The 15,956-nt window shown below is 31.9% G+C and overlaps 3 protein-coding genes across 3 annotated transcripts; all 3 read right to left on the bottom strand.

Moving 5' to 3' along the window:
* Positions 1-158: 158 nt before the first annotated feature.
* On the bottom strand, positions 159-10,740 carry LOC149901402 (neutral amino acid transporter 9-like). The gene is made up of 12 exons (XM_090111713.1): positions 10,612-10,740; positions 6,020-6,094; positions 5,542-5,674; positions 3,707-3,810; positions 3,133-3,290; positions 2,782-2,943; positions 2,401-2,607; positions 1,952-2,145; positions 1,650-1,754; positions 1,382-1,450; positions 1,044-1,207; positions 159-617 (listed from the first exon to the last, which is right to left on the bottom strand). The coding sequence occupies exons 1-12, from the start codon at positions 10,689-10,691 to the stop codon at positions 449-451; spliced, it is 1,620 nt and encodes a 539-aa protein (XP_089967839.1). The 5' UTR covers positions 10,692-10,740; the 3' UTR covers positions 159-448.
* On the bottom strand, positions 8,395-8,692 carry LOC149901403 (cytochrome b-c1 complex subunit 9-like). Its single transcript, XM_090111908.1, has one exon. It carries the CDS (start codon positions 8,641-8,643, stop codon positions 8,464-8,466), a length of 180 nt encoding a protein of 59 aa, XP_089968034.1. The 5' UTR covers positions 8,644-8,692; the 3' UTR covers positions 8,395-8,463.
* A 3,288-nt stretch (positions 10,741-14,028) lies between the features above and the next one.
* Cox17 (Cytochrome c oxidase copper chaperone COX17) lies at positions 14,029-15,294 on the bottom strand. Its single transcript, XM_090111690.1, has 2 exons — positions 15,140-15,294; positions 14,029-14,774 (listed from the first exon to the last, which is right to left on the bottom strand). Exons 1-2 carry the CDS (start codon positions 15,262-15,264, stop codon positions 14,690-14,692), a joined length of 210 nt encoding a protein of 69 aa, XP_089967816.1. The 5' UTR covers positions 15,265-15,294; the 3' UTR covers positions 14,029-14,689.
* Positions 15,295-15,956: the final 662 nt, after the last annotated feature.

The raw sequence follows: 15,956 nt of genomic DNA, 5'->3' as shown, positions 1-15,956 counted from the left end.
TCATAGTTAATAATATTGTTTTATTTTTAAACCTTAAAAATACATTATGACTAGATAAATTATATTTACATTAGATAGGTATTTATTATAAATATATAATAATGTGTATATCAACATATAAAGAGGAAAATTCGTATAAAAAATACAAGTAGATATTTACAAATAAAATACAAATATAGTCTTTGGTACATTTATCTCATGAATTTATTAACTAGGTTCTTGATATGACAAAGTAACGAAAAATCTTTGTAGATTTTATTTTATTAAGGTTTGGATAATAAAATGGACTAAAAGAGTGTCTTATTTCTATTCTCACTACAAGGTCAGAGTTTAAATTTTAAGGCTGTCATCAACATAAGTAAGTATATAAGACTCACTTTTTTAAATAAGTCTAAATCAAACAAACAATTCACATTCACTTAAAAAAATGCTCAATATCATTGCAGGATCATTCAATAAAGAATTGCATGAAAAGATTAACAGTTCCAAAGAGAATAATAGCAGTGTAGAAGACGGTCTTCCATAGAGTTAGCTCTCTGCGAATGTATAGAGAACGCATGTAGAGAAGCGCGGGAAGCGTGAACACGTGGACTAGACCGCTCACTGCACCCGTGTATCTGCAAAAAACATTTTTGAACAGGTAAAGATAAAATAAAATATTTTGTTTATTTATACAGAAAGTATTTATTCTGTGCCAGAGGTGTATAATACATTCTTGTTTGGGGCTCCGCTTAGCCTAAGGGCCCCGTAGAATATATTCGGCGGTAGCTACGCCTCTGGACTCAATACAAGCACTGTAAACACTTGTAATTGAAAATAATATACTATACGATTTGTGAGTTTTCATCATTCTTTTTAATGTTGTTTTTAATTTTCTTTCAATTATAAACTTTTTATATACTTGTCTTTAAAATGTCTGCTACATTTTTTTTCCTTATAATTGGGAATTATAATGCACTTTTATTTTAGCGCAAATATTGCTATTACAACCGTAAATTCTGTGCCATAAATCAACAACAGTATATATTTGTAATAAAACTCACCGTATAATAGTCCCCACGTTAGGACACAGGCAAGCTACAAGGATGCTCAAGCTAACAAGCAGCAGATTGACGAACAACGTCACAGCGCGCGACTCCTTCAGCGGCAGCAGCTGCAGCGCCTCCGTGCGGAGCATGTACACCACTAGCGGGTATACTGTTATCACCTAAGAAAAGTGGGAAAAGAAATACAGGTATAAAATCAATAAAAAATGTAATACCAATAGAACGAATGGTCCATAATATAAATCGAAAAGATATAGAATACGCAGAATGCAGTTATGTTATGTTTTTTGAAAATAAAGAAAAATAATAATTTTCCAACATTTACTAATACTTACTTGAAACAGTAGTAAAGCTCTCGCTACAACCGTCATGACGTCGTGCATCTCGAAGTTATTTAATATGTTCTGAAAATTATAAAGAAAACCGGTAAAACTTTTTACACTTAATTATTAAGAATTAAGAATAATAACAACACAACACACAAAATGAAGAATTGAACGAAGGAGACATCTAAGGAAAAAATATATTTAGAGTGAAACGCGCAGAAAAAATTGTAACTTAAAATTATAGGAAACTATCAATAATTTTTACAATCAGACTTACATCTTCAATGCAACTCTTAGCAAGCGGGAAGCAGATGTAAAAGACAGCTCCCACTATCGTGTATGTGACTGTTACTAAAAGAAATGCTATCGTGAGATCTCGGCCCTGGAATAAAAATGAATTTATATTTAGGTGCAATGCAGTGTGTAACAGCAGCAAGTACATACGTAATAGAGGTAAGATTTTTTTTAACATGTGTTTGTTCCTTAGAAAACCGCGTAAAATTTTACCTTACATTATTAATTACAATTGAATTTTGATTTTTTTTTAAATATAATTTAGTACCTATGCTAATTACTCACATTTCTATCCTGTCGTTCGTTATTCGTCATTATTGTGATAATAATGTTATGAATGTAAAAAGAGAGCGCCAACATGCCGCTAAGTACAGCTGCGTCAGTGCCTCTGTGTGGGGCCTCCGCCACGGTGAAGTTGAGGCCCCAAGAGTAGCCCTTTACGATTACAAACACGAGTAGGTAGAGAACTGATAGCGTGCCTGGAATTATTTCAATGTTATGTTAAATTTTGCGATTAATGAATAAGTCACAATTTTTTTATTTCGTTTTATAGCAGGCAAAATAGATATTATCAGATTTATAGTGTATGTTTAAAATTCGTTGAATTCAAAAGTATTTTACATTTTCTTATAGGTAATATGCACATAATGTTTAAACCAAAACATATATATATTTTAAAACCAATTCTAAATCTGAACTGACGATTTTGTAGAATATTGCTGAATTTTACGTACCCAGTGAATTGAATTTAGTGAAAAACGATACATTTCTGAAATTCAAAAGCGGGAAGACTATAATCGCTACGTAAAAGGGCACCGTTGTGTGAAGGCCCCAGTATGGGGACGGATCGTGCACAGGGACGTCATTCAGGGGCCCGATGAGATCGTTTTTAGGGCACATTAAACTGGAGTTGAACGTTGTTATATTAGCTGCTGGCTCTTCTGAAATTGAACGAGATTTTAAATTAACTTTATGTTCTCTATTATAGTATTTTATATCGATTAAATCAAATCAATTATCAAGTATTCAAATCTGTCATAAATTTCTGTTATATCTGCTATCAAGTTTACCAACTCATTAATGAATATAAAAACAAAGCTATTTAAATAACTAACCGATAAAATAATTAACAGTATAGTAGAGGAAGTTGGTGATGAGCACCCAGTAGACCACATTAGCTCCGACCAGCACGAGCAAGCTGAACGCATGCGCGACCATCTCTGCGAAAGGACCTAGTAGGGCGCGACAAAGCGCTGGTACTTCGTAACTGTCACCACCTGGAAGAATTTAGAATATCGTAATTCGTAAGAATACTTTAAGATTAAGAGGACTTGTAACTTAATTTGAAAATTGTTTCTGATTTACCAAAGTTGAAATATTTATAGTTTATTAATAAAAAAATGCATTCCTTTCCTATAGAAATTCTACAATGGTCGGCATAAATTAACTTAATGTTGTAAACTCACCATGATACATATTAACCCTTAACAACAAATAAGCTGTATAAAGACACAGGCCAGCCATGAAGGCGAGCAGCAGCAGCGCGGCCGGCAGACCCGCGCGCTCCACGCCCCACGCCATGGTAAGTAATGAGGAGCCCATTATCGTGTTCCATATTGAGAAACTGGAATATTATGAGCTTTATTTTTTTTCTGTACTAAAGTAATATTATATTAAATGTAAGAAATGTTTGCTTCGGAATTTTACATATTAAAAAATAGATAGTTTTGATTTCATGGTTTTACAGTCGTCGTGGTCTTAGGAAGTCCGCTATTGGACAAAGGTTAAAAATTCCCAGGTTAGGACTTTGTATAAAATTTAACGTTTTACAATTTCCATTTTTTGTGGGGCACCAATGACAAACGGGGCCCTGGAATATGTGAGTACATACTAATAATAAATTAATTATTAAAAATTTCGTTCATTTTATAACGTATCAACGAGCTTACATTTTATACCTGACGAGCACAAATACCAGTAATAAATACATATATATTAATAAAAATATTTACATAAATATAGGTATTTGTAGTAACATACATTGTAACCAGTGAGCTTTGTTTTTTCTTCGCAGGTTTATTTGGCTTCTCAAATGTCCGTTTGTATGTAGCTATTATATCAGCATCTGACAATTCTCCAGGACCCTGAAAAATATAAATTATTAAGCTTTTTATTTAGTACAAAAATACGATTTGGAAACATTTAAATAAATCTTTAAAACTCATCTTCATTCATTAACATTTCGACCCTGAATAAATCGTTACTACCATTTGTTATTTGGGACATAGTTATTCTAATTAGTGCAATATTGAATTATATTTTTTTACAAGTATGTCGTGTACCAAATAGATAATGCTAAAAATAGCAACGAGTGTAATTTTATCTTGACGCGTATTTCTTAATTAATATTAATTGTCAGTTTATTGGAAGTTCTAAGAATTTAGATTATTATTTGAACCTATGCTCAGTTTGTAAGAAAATAATAACTTTATGCATATAATCACAACTATATAAATAATTTGGGAAAGACATTAATGTATAGATTGTCTAATCTAAAAATGAACGCCCCTCCACTAAACTTAATTGTTTCAATGTGTGAGGACAAATAATTATTGAACCACTTTATATGTGTGCGCGCGTCGATTCTACTGCAAACTTTGACACTCGCGCACTGATTTGTCAACTAATCGGACGATCAGTTCAGGTGCCTAGCATTGTATGGCGGGGAGAGCGCGCTATGTACGGAATGACACGTCCGTTCTGTCGTGCATCGCGTCATTTATGCACTAGTTGGCCAACTGGTCCTGTCGTTCGGGCATGGACGGGACTGGAGGACTGAACGACCAATGAGGCAGACCAATTTGTGTGTATTGCGTCTATACACGTACTTTGAATGTGAGCGTAAACACAGTGGAGGGGCGTTCATTTTTAGATTAGACAATCTCTACCTATTTCGTATGCAATATCGTACTTTCTTATTTTTAGAGAGCGACCGTGGGGACTTTTTGATATAAGCTCTAACTTATATCCTTGAGTTTTAGATGCTACATATATTTCTATAGTCTGGAAGAAATCTCTATTTAGCGATAAGGCCGCCGTTTGTTACAATGTATCCTAGATTCAGTCTCAATTTGTAATTTATTCAGAGCAATATAGCAATAATAAATAAATATTTATTTGACTTCATACTACATAATCAGTTAATATTAATAATTAAAACGTAGTAACTAGTAACATCTATAACTCGAATAAAAGCAATTAATTCATCTTCTGAATTGCCCCTAAAAAACTGTCTTTATAAAATCGCAAGAGTAAAGTGTAAATTAATCAAAGGAGATAAAATTATAGGTACATGAATGTATGCAATATTATTCATATTAGTCATTTGTTTACTACATTTGTGTGATGTTGACATTGTTTGTTATTATTACGTATGTATTATCATACAAACACTAGTTCCAGCCTGCGACTGCACACACGTAGTACTCGCGAATGAACCTATGAATATACCTATGAATATGAATGTAAGTACCTATCCAATTAGTATAAATGCATTATTTACCTACTATAATTATTAATTATTGTTGTGCTAAGTATAATTTTCCTTCAGCGTTTCATAAACTTTTCTATTGGTAGGGTAGGTAATTGTTCGTTAAAAAATTAAAAATGAAAATCTCTAGGTCATCAATGATTTAAATAACTAATATTTTTTTGAACTTGAAATATATCTGCATCGTATCAGGTAAATTATAATTGCCCGACTCGTGGAGGCAAGATAGCGACATGTAATTTGTTTTAGGAGTTAGAGCAAAAGAACGCTTCTTATTTGATTGATGTTTAATTTTTAAAATAATTAAATACAATTTAGTTGTTACCAAGGTGTCAGAGCTGATGCAGTGTATGCTCTTATAAGCGGGTACGTAGCTCGGCGCCAGCAGCAGAGGCGCTGTTTCTCTCTCCATTGCGCTCTGGAAGCTGGCACTGCTTGTCGATACGGATGGGATTTGACTGTAATCATTAATTATGTACATATGCTATATTATTTATTTCAATTTATGTAAAGTTTCAGGGAAAAGTTATATTAGATTATAATTGTAGAATATTATACTTAGGTTCATATTATTGCTAACTGTAATATAAACGTTGAAATCATTTTTTCTCTTAAGATGAAACGTCTGAACCAAAAACGAACTTATCTTACTCATGTATGAGCTCACGAGAAATACTTCTGACTTCTGTAAGAACCCGCGAGAAAGCGGGTGACAAAAATTTGTACACAAAGGTGTTACAAAATGAAGTGTATCGATGAAAACCGTGGTCAAATATAATATTCATAAATAAAAATGTACTCACGTATATCTACAGCCTCGTTTCCTCTCCTCTCCGTCTTCACACTCCGAGAAATCAGAACAGGCGCTCCCGAACACTCTATCACAAACACATATCATGATTATAGAAATAGTTATTAGAAGTATAAGTTTGAGATAAGAATGATAAGTAAACGTCGAGTATTAATTTGGGTCAGTCACCTTTAACCAAATATGGGGATGGGAAAGACGCACATTAGATAAAAAGTGTAACAAAGTATTTTTATAAAGTGAAGTAAATATATAGTGTATAAGGGCTAATGATAGTTTTATTAGCGAGTTATGAATCTTCTGGTTTTGTGATGCTGAAAGAAGACTTTTATCTGTAGTACCTACCTGAAAAAAATAGGCGGTGTTTGTGATAATTAAAATGTGTTTACCTAGTTAAGTTATTATTTTTAACTTCACTTCTATGTTTAAATATTAAAATAAATGTGACCAGTGTTCGCCAACGTGATTCAGATTGAAATTCGTCAATTAATTCCAAAAATATCCCTTTTAGATAAGTATAGTTTTTGACAAGACAAAGGCAATATCGTATTCAAGGCAATATCGGGAACCTTGATCCCGAGATAATATTAAATTATAATAACACTTAATGGCTCGTAAATAATGTCATGAGTGTAAATTATCGGCCTAGGCCCTAGTTACATAGTAGAACTAGGTATTGAACTTTCTATGACATAGTTATCTGATTACAAGATATTTTTATTAGATAGAAATGTAATAATCCAGTCTGTAGGTATTTATGCTCTACAAAAGGTGGCGTAGAAAATGTTTTGAAACGATATTGTTTAGGTATGAAAGGTTAATCAAAATCCAAGTTTTCGACCTTGACGGACCCAGGCGCTAGCCGCCATCTTGAATTAAAGGTGCTAAAATTAGGTATATTTTAAATAACTTCTCAATTGTTTACTAAATCACAAAAGTGTCTATGAGGGGTTCAAAGAAGACAAAATTACCTACATTTTTTTCATACATGATTATTCTGTAAGTCTTAAAGGTAAAAAGTTACAAGCGACGGAAATAATAATATTTACAGAAATCATATAATTTTAATTTTGTTTAAAAATTGTACAGCTATCATTTTTTTAATTCTCTTTGATGGCCCGGGCTGGTTAATGGTGGCTTCTTCATTATCGTCGCTGAAATTTTCTGTTTCATTGTCTGTATTTTTAGTTTCCAACCATGAAATTTCGTCATCATGACCAGAAGAAATCGAAGACGCTGGAGCACGCTTTCTAGTAACTTTTTACGGAGGGGACATGGATAAGGAATCCTTAGAAGATATCCGATATGAACGATTCGTAAAGTTATCAATAAAAAGTAAATTTAATCGACGAAATTTCATGGTTGGAAACTAAAAATACAGACAATGAAACAGAAAATTTCAGCGACGATAATGAAGAAGCCACCATTAACCAGCCCGGGCCATCAAAAAGAATAAAAAAAGATTGCTGCACAATTTTTAAACAAAATTAAAATTATATGATTTCTGTAAATATTATTATTTCCGTCGCTTGTAACTTTTTACCTTTAAGACTTACAGAATAATCATGTATGAAAAAAATGTAGGTAATTTTGTCTTCTTTGAACCCCTCATAGACACTTTTGTGATTTAGTAAACAATTGAGAAGTTATTTAAAATATACCTAATTTTAGCACCTTTAATTCAAGATGGCGGCTAGCGCCTGGGTCCGTCAAGGTCGAAAACTTGGATTTTGATTAACCTTTCATACCTAAACAATATCGTTTCAAAACATTTTCTACGCCACCTTTTGTAGAGCAGAGGCTTTTACATTTCCCCACAGACTGGACTATAAACTTAGTGACGTTAGGTACTAAGTTACCATAAACATATATATATAGTTATGTTAACTTGTTGGTATAATAAATAAACATTTAAATTTAATGTTTTTTTTTACTTATTATTTTAGTTTTACCTAAAAGTACGTAGGTACAAAATTGAATGATCAAATAAATAGATTCTGCGTATTTGAGCCAGCAATATTATGTATAAGAAAAAACTTTTAGGGTATAGGTATTTTGGCGCTCTAGGTGAAGACAATTTGCTCCTAGAGCGATGTCTAGAGTCATCGCATGTAATAAAATCCTCATTTTAAATTAAAATATGTATGATGGTGCATGATTCCCTATTCCATTACCTAGGTATATTATAATGAACAACAAATAAAATAAATAAGCTGAAAAGTAGCTCTAACTTCAATTGAAAGGGTCACTGAACTTGCAATGAAGATAAGACGAAACAATTTACGCAAAAAATCAAGTGGTGGGAAATCGAAGAAGGGAATTTATGTAAATAAATGTGTGCGGATACAAGACACCAATAAATTAATGTATTTAATGTATTTTATTTAAATTACAATTGTAACTAATAAATTAATGTATTTCATTGTTGGTTTTCTTTATTTATTCCTCGTATTTGTGCTTGATGTCTTTCCATAATTTTCCCTTGTTGATGCTTTCAAAAATCGTAACGGAGGCGAGGTCGAAAGCTCTCTCAAAGAAGAAAGCGCCTCCTGCTACAGCCAAAGCAAATGTAGATGTTCTTTTGAAAACATAGCGATTCAGCGTTGAAAACAGGGACATTTTTGTAATTTTCTTCAATGTCCTCGAAGTAAAATTCAATATCCCGAAATGAAAATATATTAATAATTAATTATAAATTATTATTATTAAAATGACGATATAAATGTAAATATTGCATCATCTGGTGATTAAATAGGTATACCAATACGTACCTACACTACCTCAACCTTTAACATTGTAATTTGCAATCTATGACTAGAATATCTTCAAACACTGGATAACTTTAAAAAGTCGCCTTAAAAATTTAAGTAAATTATGTATAGTTTTAACCTATAGGAATTAGGAATACCTATTGGTAACACTACTAGTACCTACCTAACTCGCCTGTTTATTTACCTACATTATTGACTTATCCAAGATTTCAATCTCCTTATCAGAAAATTGTTTAAATATCAACAAACATTTGTTGCTCTCAAATTTAATAGTACTTAAGTTCTACTTAGTTGCAGGGTGGAAAGTATCAATTTTTTTTATTTGTGTTAACCGGTCAAGTCCGAGCCGCAGTGTACGATTCCGCCGTTTTTACTCAAAATTGAAACAATAGCGCGATATCTAAGGCGCGTCGATATAACCACATACATCTTACGTCTAGCGCCATCTATCGACATTTCTATGCAATTGTTCGAAATTTTCTTGTTAAATTTACAATTTGTATAAATATTACACGTACACTTGAAAATTAAATACTTTTAGCGAATTTGAATCATCATTTAATCAATTATTTATGACTCCTCCACCCCTCTCCCTATGACCACGCTTTCTGTTAAATGTTAAAATTCGGGATAATAAAATAACCCATTGACCACCGAGCGGCCCGATCGGGCCGAGACACAATAGATTTTCTATTGGGTCTGTGATCCGAGGACTGACGGAATAATATATCTTTTTACATTTATCATTGAAGAGTAATAAACTTTCACTTTTCCATTTACTGATCAAAAAAGCCCTTCCAAATAAATGCTATTTAACTTTTTGGTATCGAAAATTTGAATTTTTCGTACGAATATATTAATATGACCAATGCGTTGGACCAATGTGGTAGGTATTTGATTGTTACCAAACTACAAACTTATTTTATCTCATATTTTGTTCATGACTAGTTATTTAAGTTCAGGAGAAGCTTTCCGCCCACCATTGAGGAGTCATCAGGCGGGCGGAAAGTTAGTACCTATGGTATATTCAATCTACTTAAAGACTTTCGTGATTTAGATACTAATTAATTATCAATAATTTGCATGTTCATATGTGATCGAAATGTTACTTAAAGTTATAACAATTAGAACAGATTTGCGAAGCTCTACAACTGTAGAGCTTTCTAATTAAAATTAACCTAATGATATTTGTTTCATATTTTACTAATTACGTCATTGATATGGATATAGACTTAGAACCTACTATTACATACTACATATATGATGATATTATGAGAAAAGGAGGTTTACAATTTCCACATCAAAAACTGTTACCTAAGCTTTATAATGTCCGGAATCCGGATAGAACTCTCGAGGCCATTTTAACCCGGGTTAATTCGTGTGCCTTTAAACGTACCAACTCATCCATTCACTTAGATCATTACTTAATGATCTAAGTCCTTTCAAGTTGAATTTAATCCCGAATTTTCACCTCATAACATAGCTTTGAAAATATCGTAACTATAGGTACATAATTTAGAGAATTCATTCAAGGTACATAGTACGTACATCAGAAATTTAAATTATATAAGTGACTTAAAAAATTATGTCGGTGGTGTACCTACCTATGATAGATACGATTCACCTTATGTGAATAAATTTATTCTTTTCTTTTTTACCCTGCAGGCTGCACAACAATAAATTGAAATTTCTAATTTAGTCTTTATCATCCTGCACGTACTTTGAAAAAAAAAAGTTTACTACTGATACACACACGATTTAGTCACTTTCCAGTACTTAGTGAATAATATTATAATAGATTGACTTCATTACTCACCCGTAACTATCTGTAGAACGAACTGAACTGGCCGCGGATTCATCACCACTTTTATCATTATTATTCCTTTTAAAACGCATTTTTATATAATTCAACAATAAATAATATCACAACAAATGTACCATCGTTTACGACAGTTCAATCACAATTGATAATCATTTTGTTTTCAATTTAATTGCGAATATAAATATATCCGATACTGGAGTAATTGAACTCGACCGTAATAGATAAAGATTGTTACCAAGTTTAAGTTAATCGTAGCTTCAAATGTATCTTTATTGTTCTTAAAAATTTCGCGACCCGTAACCTAAGTTTACATCAATTTGTTAATTGTAATAAATGTTTTGTATTAAGATTGCGTGGGTGCCATGTTACATGCGATCGAGTTACGATAGAGCTTTTTTCTGGGATGATTTTATTAAACATTTAGTGATTAGTTATTATAATATTTTGTAGTATGTTTGTAGTTTTTGCCCTCATCACTGCATAGTTTATAACAGAGTCGCTTCGCTCGGTCGACGGTCTATCTGTAGATATGTCACTATGAGCGCTAATATCTTTAAAACTACGCTAAGGAATTTGAAGCGGTTTTTATACTAAATACCACTCGTTCTAGAGGAATGTTTTAAATGTTTAAATAGTACCAAATATCTAAACCAGAATAACTAGATATTTAAAGCGTCAGAAATAAACAATACCTATACAAAATTATAGAGCTTGGTAAATTGTTATTCAAAATATATGAAATTACTTAAAATTTTCTGAGAGTCATAGCATCATCTCGATAGCAACTGAACAGCGACGAATGCTCTGGTGGCGTGAGGGTCACCCGAGCGGCAATAAAGTCACGCGCGCTTACGACTTCTAATGCCTTGTTATTTAGAATTTTATACATAGCATACATTTTAAATATGTGACTGGTCACATCAACTGTGTTGACATTTTTTGTGTAATTATAGCACATTCTGGGTTCTTCACAAGCTTCTTCAATGAAATATGCTAAGTTCAAATATGGTACAATCATACAGTATCCTCTTTACACTCTACCTCAATTAATTCTATTTGTAATCTTTATATATAAAAATGAATCTCAAAATGTGTTGGTAAGCGCATAACTCGAGAACGGCTGAACCGATTTCGATAATTCTTTTTGCACGCCTCATAAGCGAAGCGTTGAGGTGGGTACTACTGTCGCTTCGCGCAAAACATCAGATTTTTCAAACTTAAAATGTCTTTATGTATCATACATTGCACTTGTAAGATAATACATACACACACATATATATTAAGAAAAAACACTATTTTTAACGTTCATGATATTTTTGATGTCATTTTTGTTATTTAAACTAGTTAAAAAACAGTTTAAAAAAGTTCTGTCTTGGACGTCCGTGTGTCTGTATGTGCGGATCCTTTTTCTTGTTAACACGATAGCGACCGAAATACTTTACTAATCGAGTCTTTTTTTTTCTCTTACGCTTGAGTATGCTCAGGAATAGAACCCTTTCATTTTTCAGGGTCTGATTCGATGTGGTTTAATTGTTATTAAATAAACAAAAAAAAAACTCGGATGTTTTTTTTTTTTTTTTTTGAAGTGAATTTTTATATTTTTATTGAAATTGATTCCAGAAGATTACTGGGAACTTTAAAAATTCATTTTGTTACTTTTATTAGTAGGTACGATCCTTATAAGTATTTTAGTGTATTCAACCAACTTAAAAAAGTGTGACTATTTTACAACAATTTGAATATGAATTGTATTATTATGTATACAATATCGAAGCTTTTTAAGAAATGTATAAAATACTTTTTTAAGAATAATTATTATCATACATAATATTATGTTACCGGCAATATATTAAAACCGGCATTGTATGCAATTCTTAGTAAATGTATGTTATTCCGAGAAACAGTCGGAATGAAATAAATTAAATTCGTCACATTACCTACTTATATCTTTAAATCTGAACTTTTCCTAAGTAGCAAACACATTTGCAAATGTGGGTGGTTTTTGGGGTAGCTATTAACCAATATGAGGTCAAAACTAAAATCCAAGATGGCGCCGGCGAAAATTTGAAATCTTTTCGTCATGGGTGTCATTTTCATGGTTTTTGGGGTAGCTATTAACGAATATGAGGTCAAAACTAAAATCCAAGATGGCGCCGACAAAAAATTTACATCTTTTCGTCATGGGTGTCATTTTCATGGTTTTTGGGGTAGCTATTAAACAATATGAGGTCAAAATTAAAATTCAAGATGGCGTCGACGAAAATTTTACACATTTTCGTCATGGGTGTCATTTTCATGGTTATTGGGGTAGCTATTAACCAATATGAGGTCAAAACTAAAATCCAAGATGGCGCCGACGAAAATTTTACATATTTTCGTCATGGGTGTCATTTTCATGGTTATTGGGGTATCTATTAACCAATATGAGGTCAAAACTAAAATTCAATATGGCGCCGACGAAAATTTTACATCTTTTCGACACGGGTGTCATTTTCATGGTTTTTGGGGTAGCTATTAACCAATATGAGGTCAAAACTAAAATCGAAGATGGCGCCGACGAAAATTTTACATCTTTTCATCATGGGTGTCATTTTCAAGGTTTTTGAGACAGCTATTACCAAATCCCCAATGTAACCGTCGATAATTAGGTATATTGCACGCCTCATAAGCGAAGCGTTGAGGTGGGTACTACTGTCACTTCGCGCAAAACATCTGATTTTTCAAACTTAAAATGTCTTTATGTATCATACATTGCACTTGTAAGATAATACATACACACACATATTAAGAAAAAACACTATTTTTAACGTTCATGATATTTTTGATGTCATTTTTGTTATTTAAACTAGTTAAAAAACAGTTTAAAAAAGTTCTGTCTTGGACGTCCGTGTGTCTGTATGTGCGGAGGATTTTCTTGTTAACACGATAGCGACCGAAATACTTTACTAATCGAGTCTTTTTTTTTTCTCTCTTACGCTTGAGTATGCTCAGGAATAGAACCCTTTCATTTTTCAGGGTCTGATTCGATGTGGTTTAATTGTTATTAAATAAACAAAAATAATAATTAATAAATATTTATTAAAAAAAATTATGAGGCGTGCACTTTTGGATTTTCCAAATTATTTTATTATATTCCTGGAAGTACGAGGTTGGTTCTTATGTACAGAAAACGTAAACATGTACCACGGGCGAAGCCGGGGCGGACCGCTAGTTATATAATATTTCTTCCTTAACACAGGATTTTCCTAGCTAGGATGATAGAGCCACACTGTAATTGTACTGTATTCATTTTTGTACTCAATAAAGATATTTTTTTTTGTAATAAGTTTAATTCTGTATTTATGGTTATACCTTTTATCATACATAGTACAATAGTTTCAAAATTAGGTCAAGGGCAAATAAAAAACAATATTAAAATAAAATAACATTTATTTACAATAAATACAACTTATAGAGCAAATCACAAAGCAGATCCACAGTTGTGTATCTGCTTGAATTAATCTATGATAAACATACAAACTAAACTAATTTATAAATAAATCCCTATCTTTGGCTGCTGCCGAATAAATAAAAAATACAGGAACATATTATATACACAATTTTGATAATTGAGATTGTTTTTATATCTAATACAGCCAAATTAGATAATTTAAATCTTCCTGTTTACAAATGTTAAACTAGTAGTTGATACTAAATGAACTTATATAATAAGAGAAATAGGTAGTTCATTTATATGATGTGTTTTAAGGTATAGGTAGTACAAAAATTGAAACATTTAAGTACAGATTGGTATGATTTTACAAAGAACAAACAAAAGGTATACTACTTGTGCAAAGAACAATATTAAACTGTAAGCAAGTGATTTTTTCACTTCTCCTAAAATGACTTTACAGAGTCGCTAAATGTTCTTTAAGCACATTGTGGCCTCTACATTAATTTACTTGCCAATTAATAACAATATTCACTAAAAAAACTAATAAAAACAATATAACCGTTGTGTTTGTTACGAAATGTCATTCTTTTAACTCCTCCATATGCATGTTTTGGTACAATGATTATAAAATAAGGATGTCTAGATTTTGAATCCCATTTTTCTCATACAGGCTTTGTGTTCTTCTATTAGGGCACCACATTCATCTTCTCCCCTTTCTATGATGCTGTAAATTTAATTATAGTTTAGTTAATTTAAAATGTTGACTGTTTACACTTTCTATATTATTGCTATAATGATGATGAATTTTGATGAGAAGTTATTTGAGGTAAATAGATACTACCTAGCATATGGAAAAAGTTCATATCGTATAGTTACAAATTGTATAATTGATTATTGATATTCATCTAAAAATATGGGAAGCATATGTATTAATATGTATTAAGGACACGATCAAATACGTTCATTACAAAATGTACGTTCATCCGCAAAATATATATTTCTCGTAAAACACTTGGATTTTCAAGGACAATAAGATCACAGCTTACGCAATAAAGGACGAATTGTACGAAAATTTAATTATAACCTTACCATGCATCTCGCGCTCTCTTTGTTTCGGGGCAAGCACAACATGGCTTTAGTTTAGGCTTTTCACCATCCGGAGCCGGTACCGCCTCTACTTTTACATCTGCAGATTTCGCACTAGCATTACCCATTTTACTCTCACTTTTCTCTATTTGATGATGCAAATTGCAATTTTGTTGCGGAAAACGAAAATATCAGCGTGATAATGACAATGACATTTCAGTCTTCAGATTTGACAGTCCACAGTACACCACTCACCACTGTCATATTGACATCTATATTTTTTTAAACACGTGGTTATAATCTAGTCTTTTTGGTGAAGTTAATCGATGTTTTGACTAGACAGGTGGCATAGTCGAGATTTTTTTAAATTATCATGGAGAATATGTCACTGTGCAAAACTTATCAGAATCAGTACATAATTATTCAAATAATAATAGATTTATAATTCATGAAAATTATTAAAATATTATCGTTACTAAAGTTAAATATACAGGGTGGAAATTTTCTATGGGCTCTGAAGCATAAGTACTTAAAATACTGGACATAGAAATTTTTATTTTCAAAAAGATAAATATATATCTCAGCTTAACATCAGGCGAGATTGTGGTCAAGCGCTTCTCTATTACCAATAAAAAAAAAAAAAAAAAAAAAAGATATAGAACTGCATTTCAGGATTAAACTTGTTATTGTAGTAAATAAATGTAAATTAGAAATTGTCAGAGGTGCCACCATTTTTTTTTTGGGGATATACTTAATAATAACATAGGAACTGCAATTATTTTGCAATAGTATGAAAACATTTTTAACGGTTTCATAGGGA

The sequence above is a fragment of the Colias eurytheme genome, chromosome 17 (genome assembly GCF_061535395.1).
Source record: "Colias eurytheme isolate Ceu_HAF_F1 chromosome 17, ilColEury1 Martin Lab GWU primary, whole genome shotgun sequence".
Taxonomy (NCBI): domain Eukaryota; kingdom Metazoa; phylum Arthropoda; class Insecta; order Lepidoptera; family Pieridae; genus Colias; species Colias eurytheme.
This window is presented reverse-complemented; position numbering and strand designations above follow the sequence as displayed.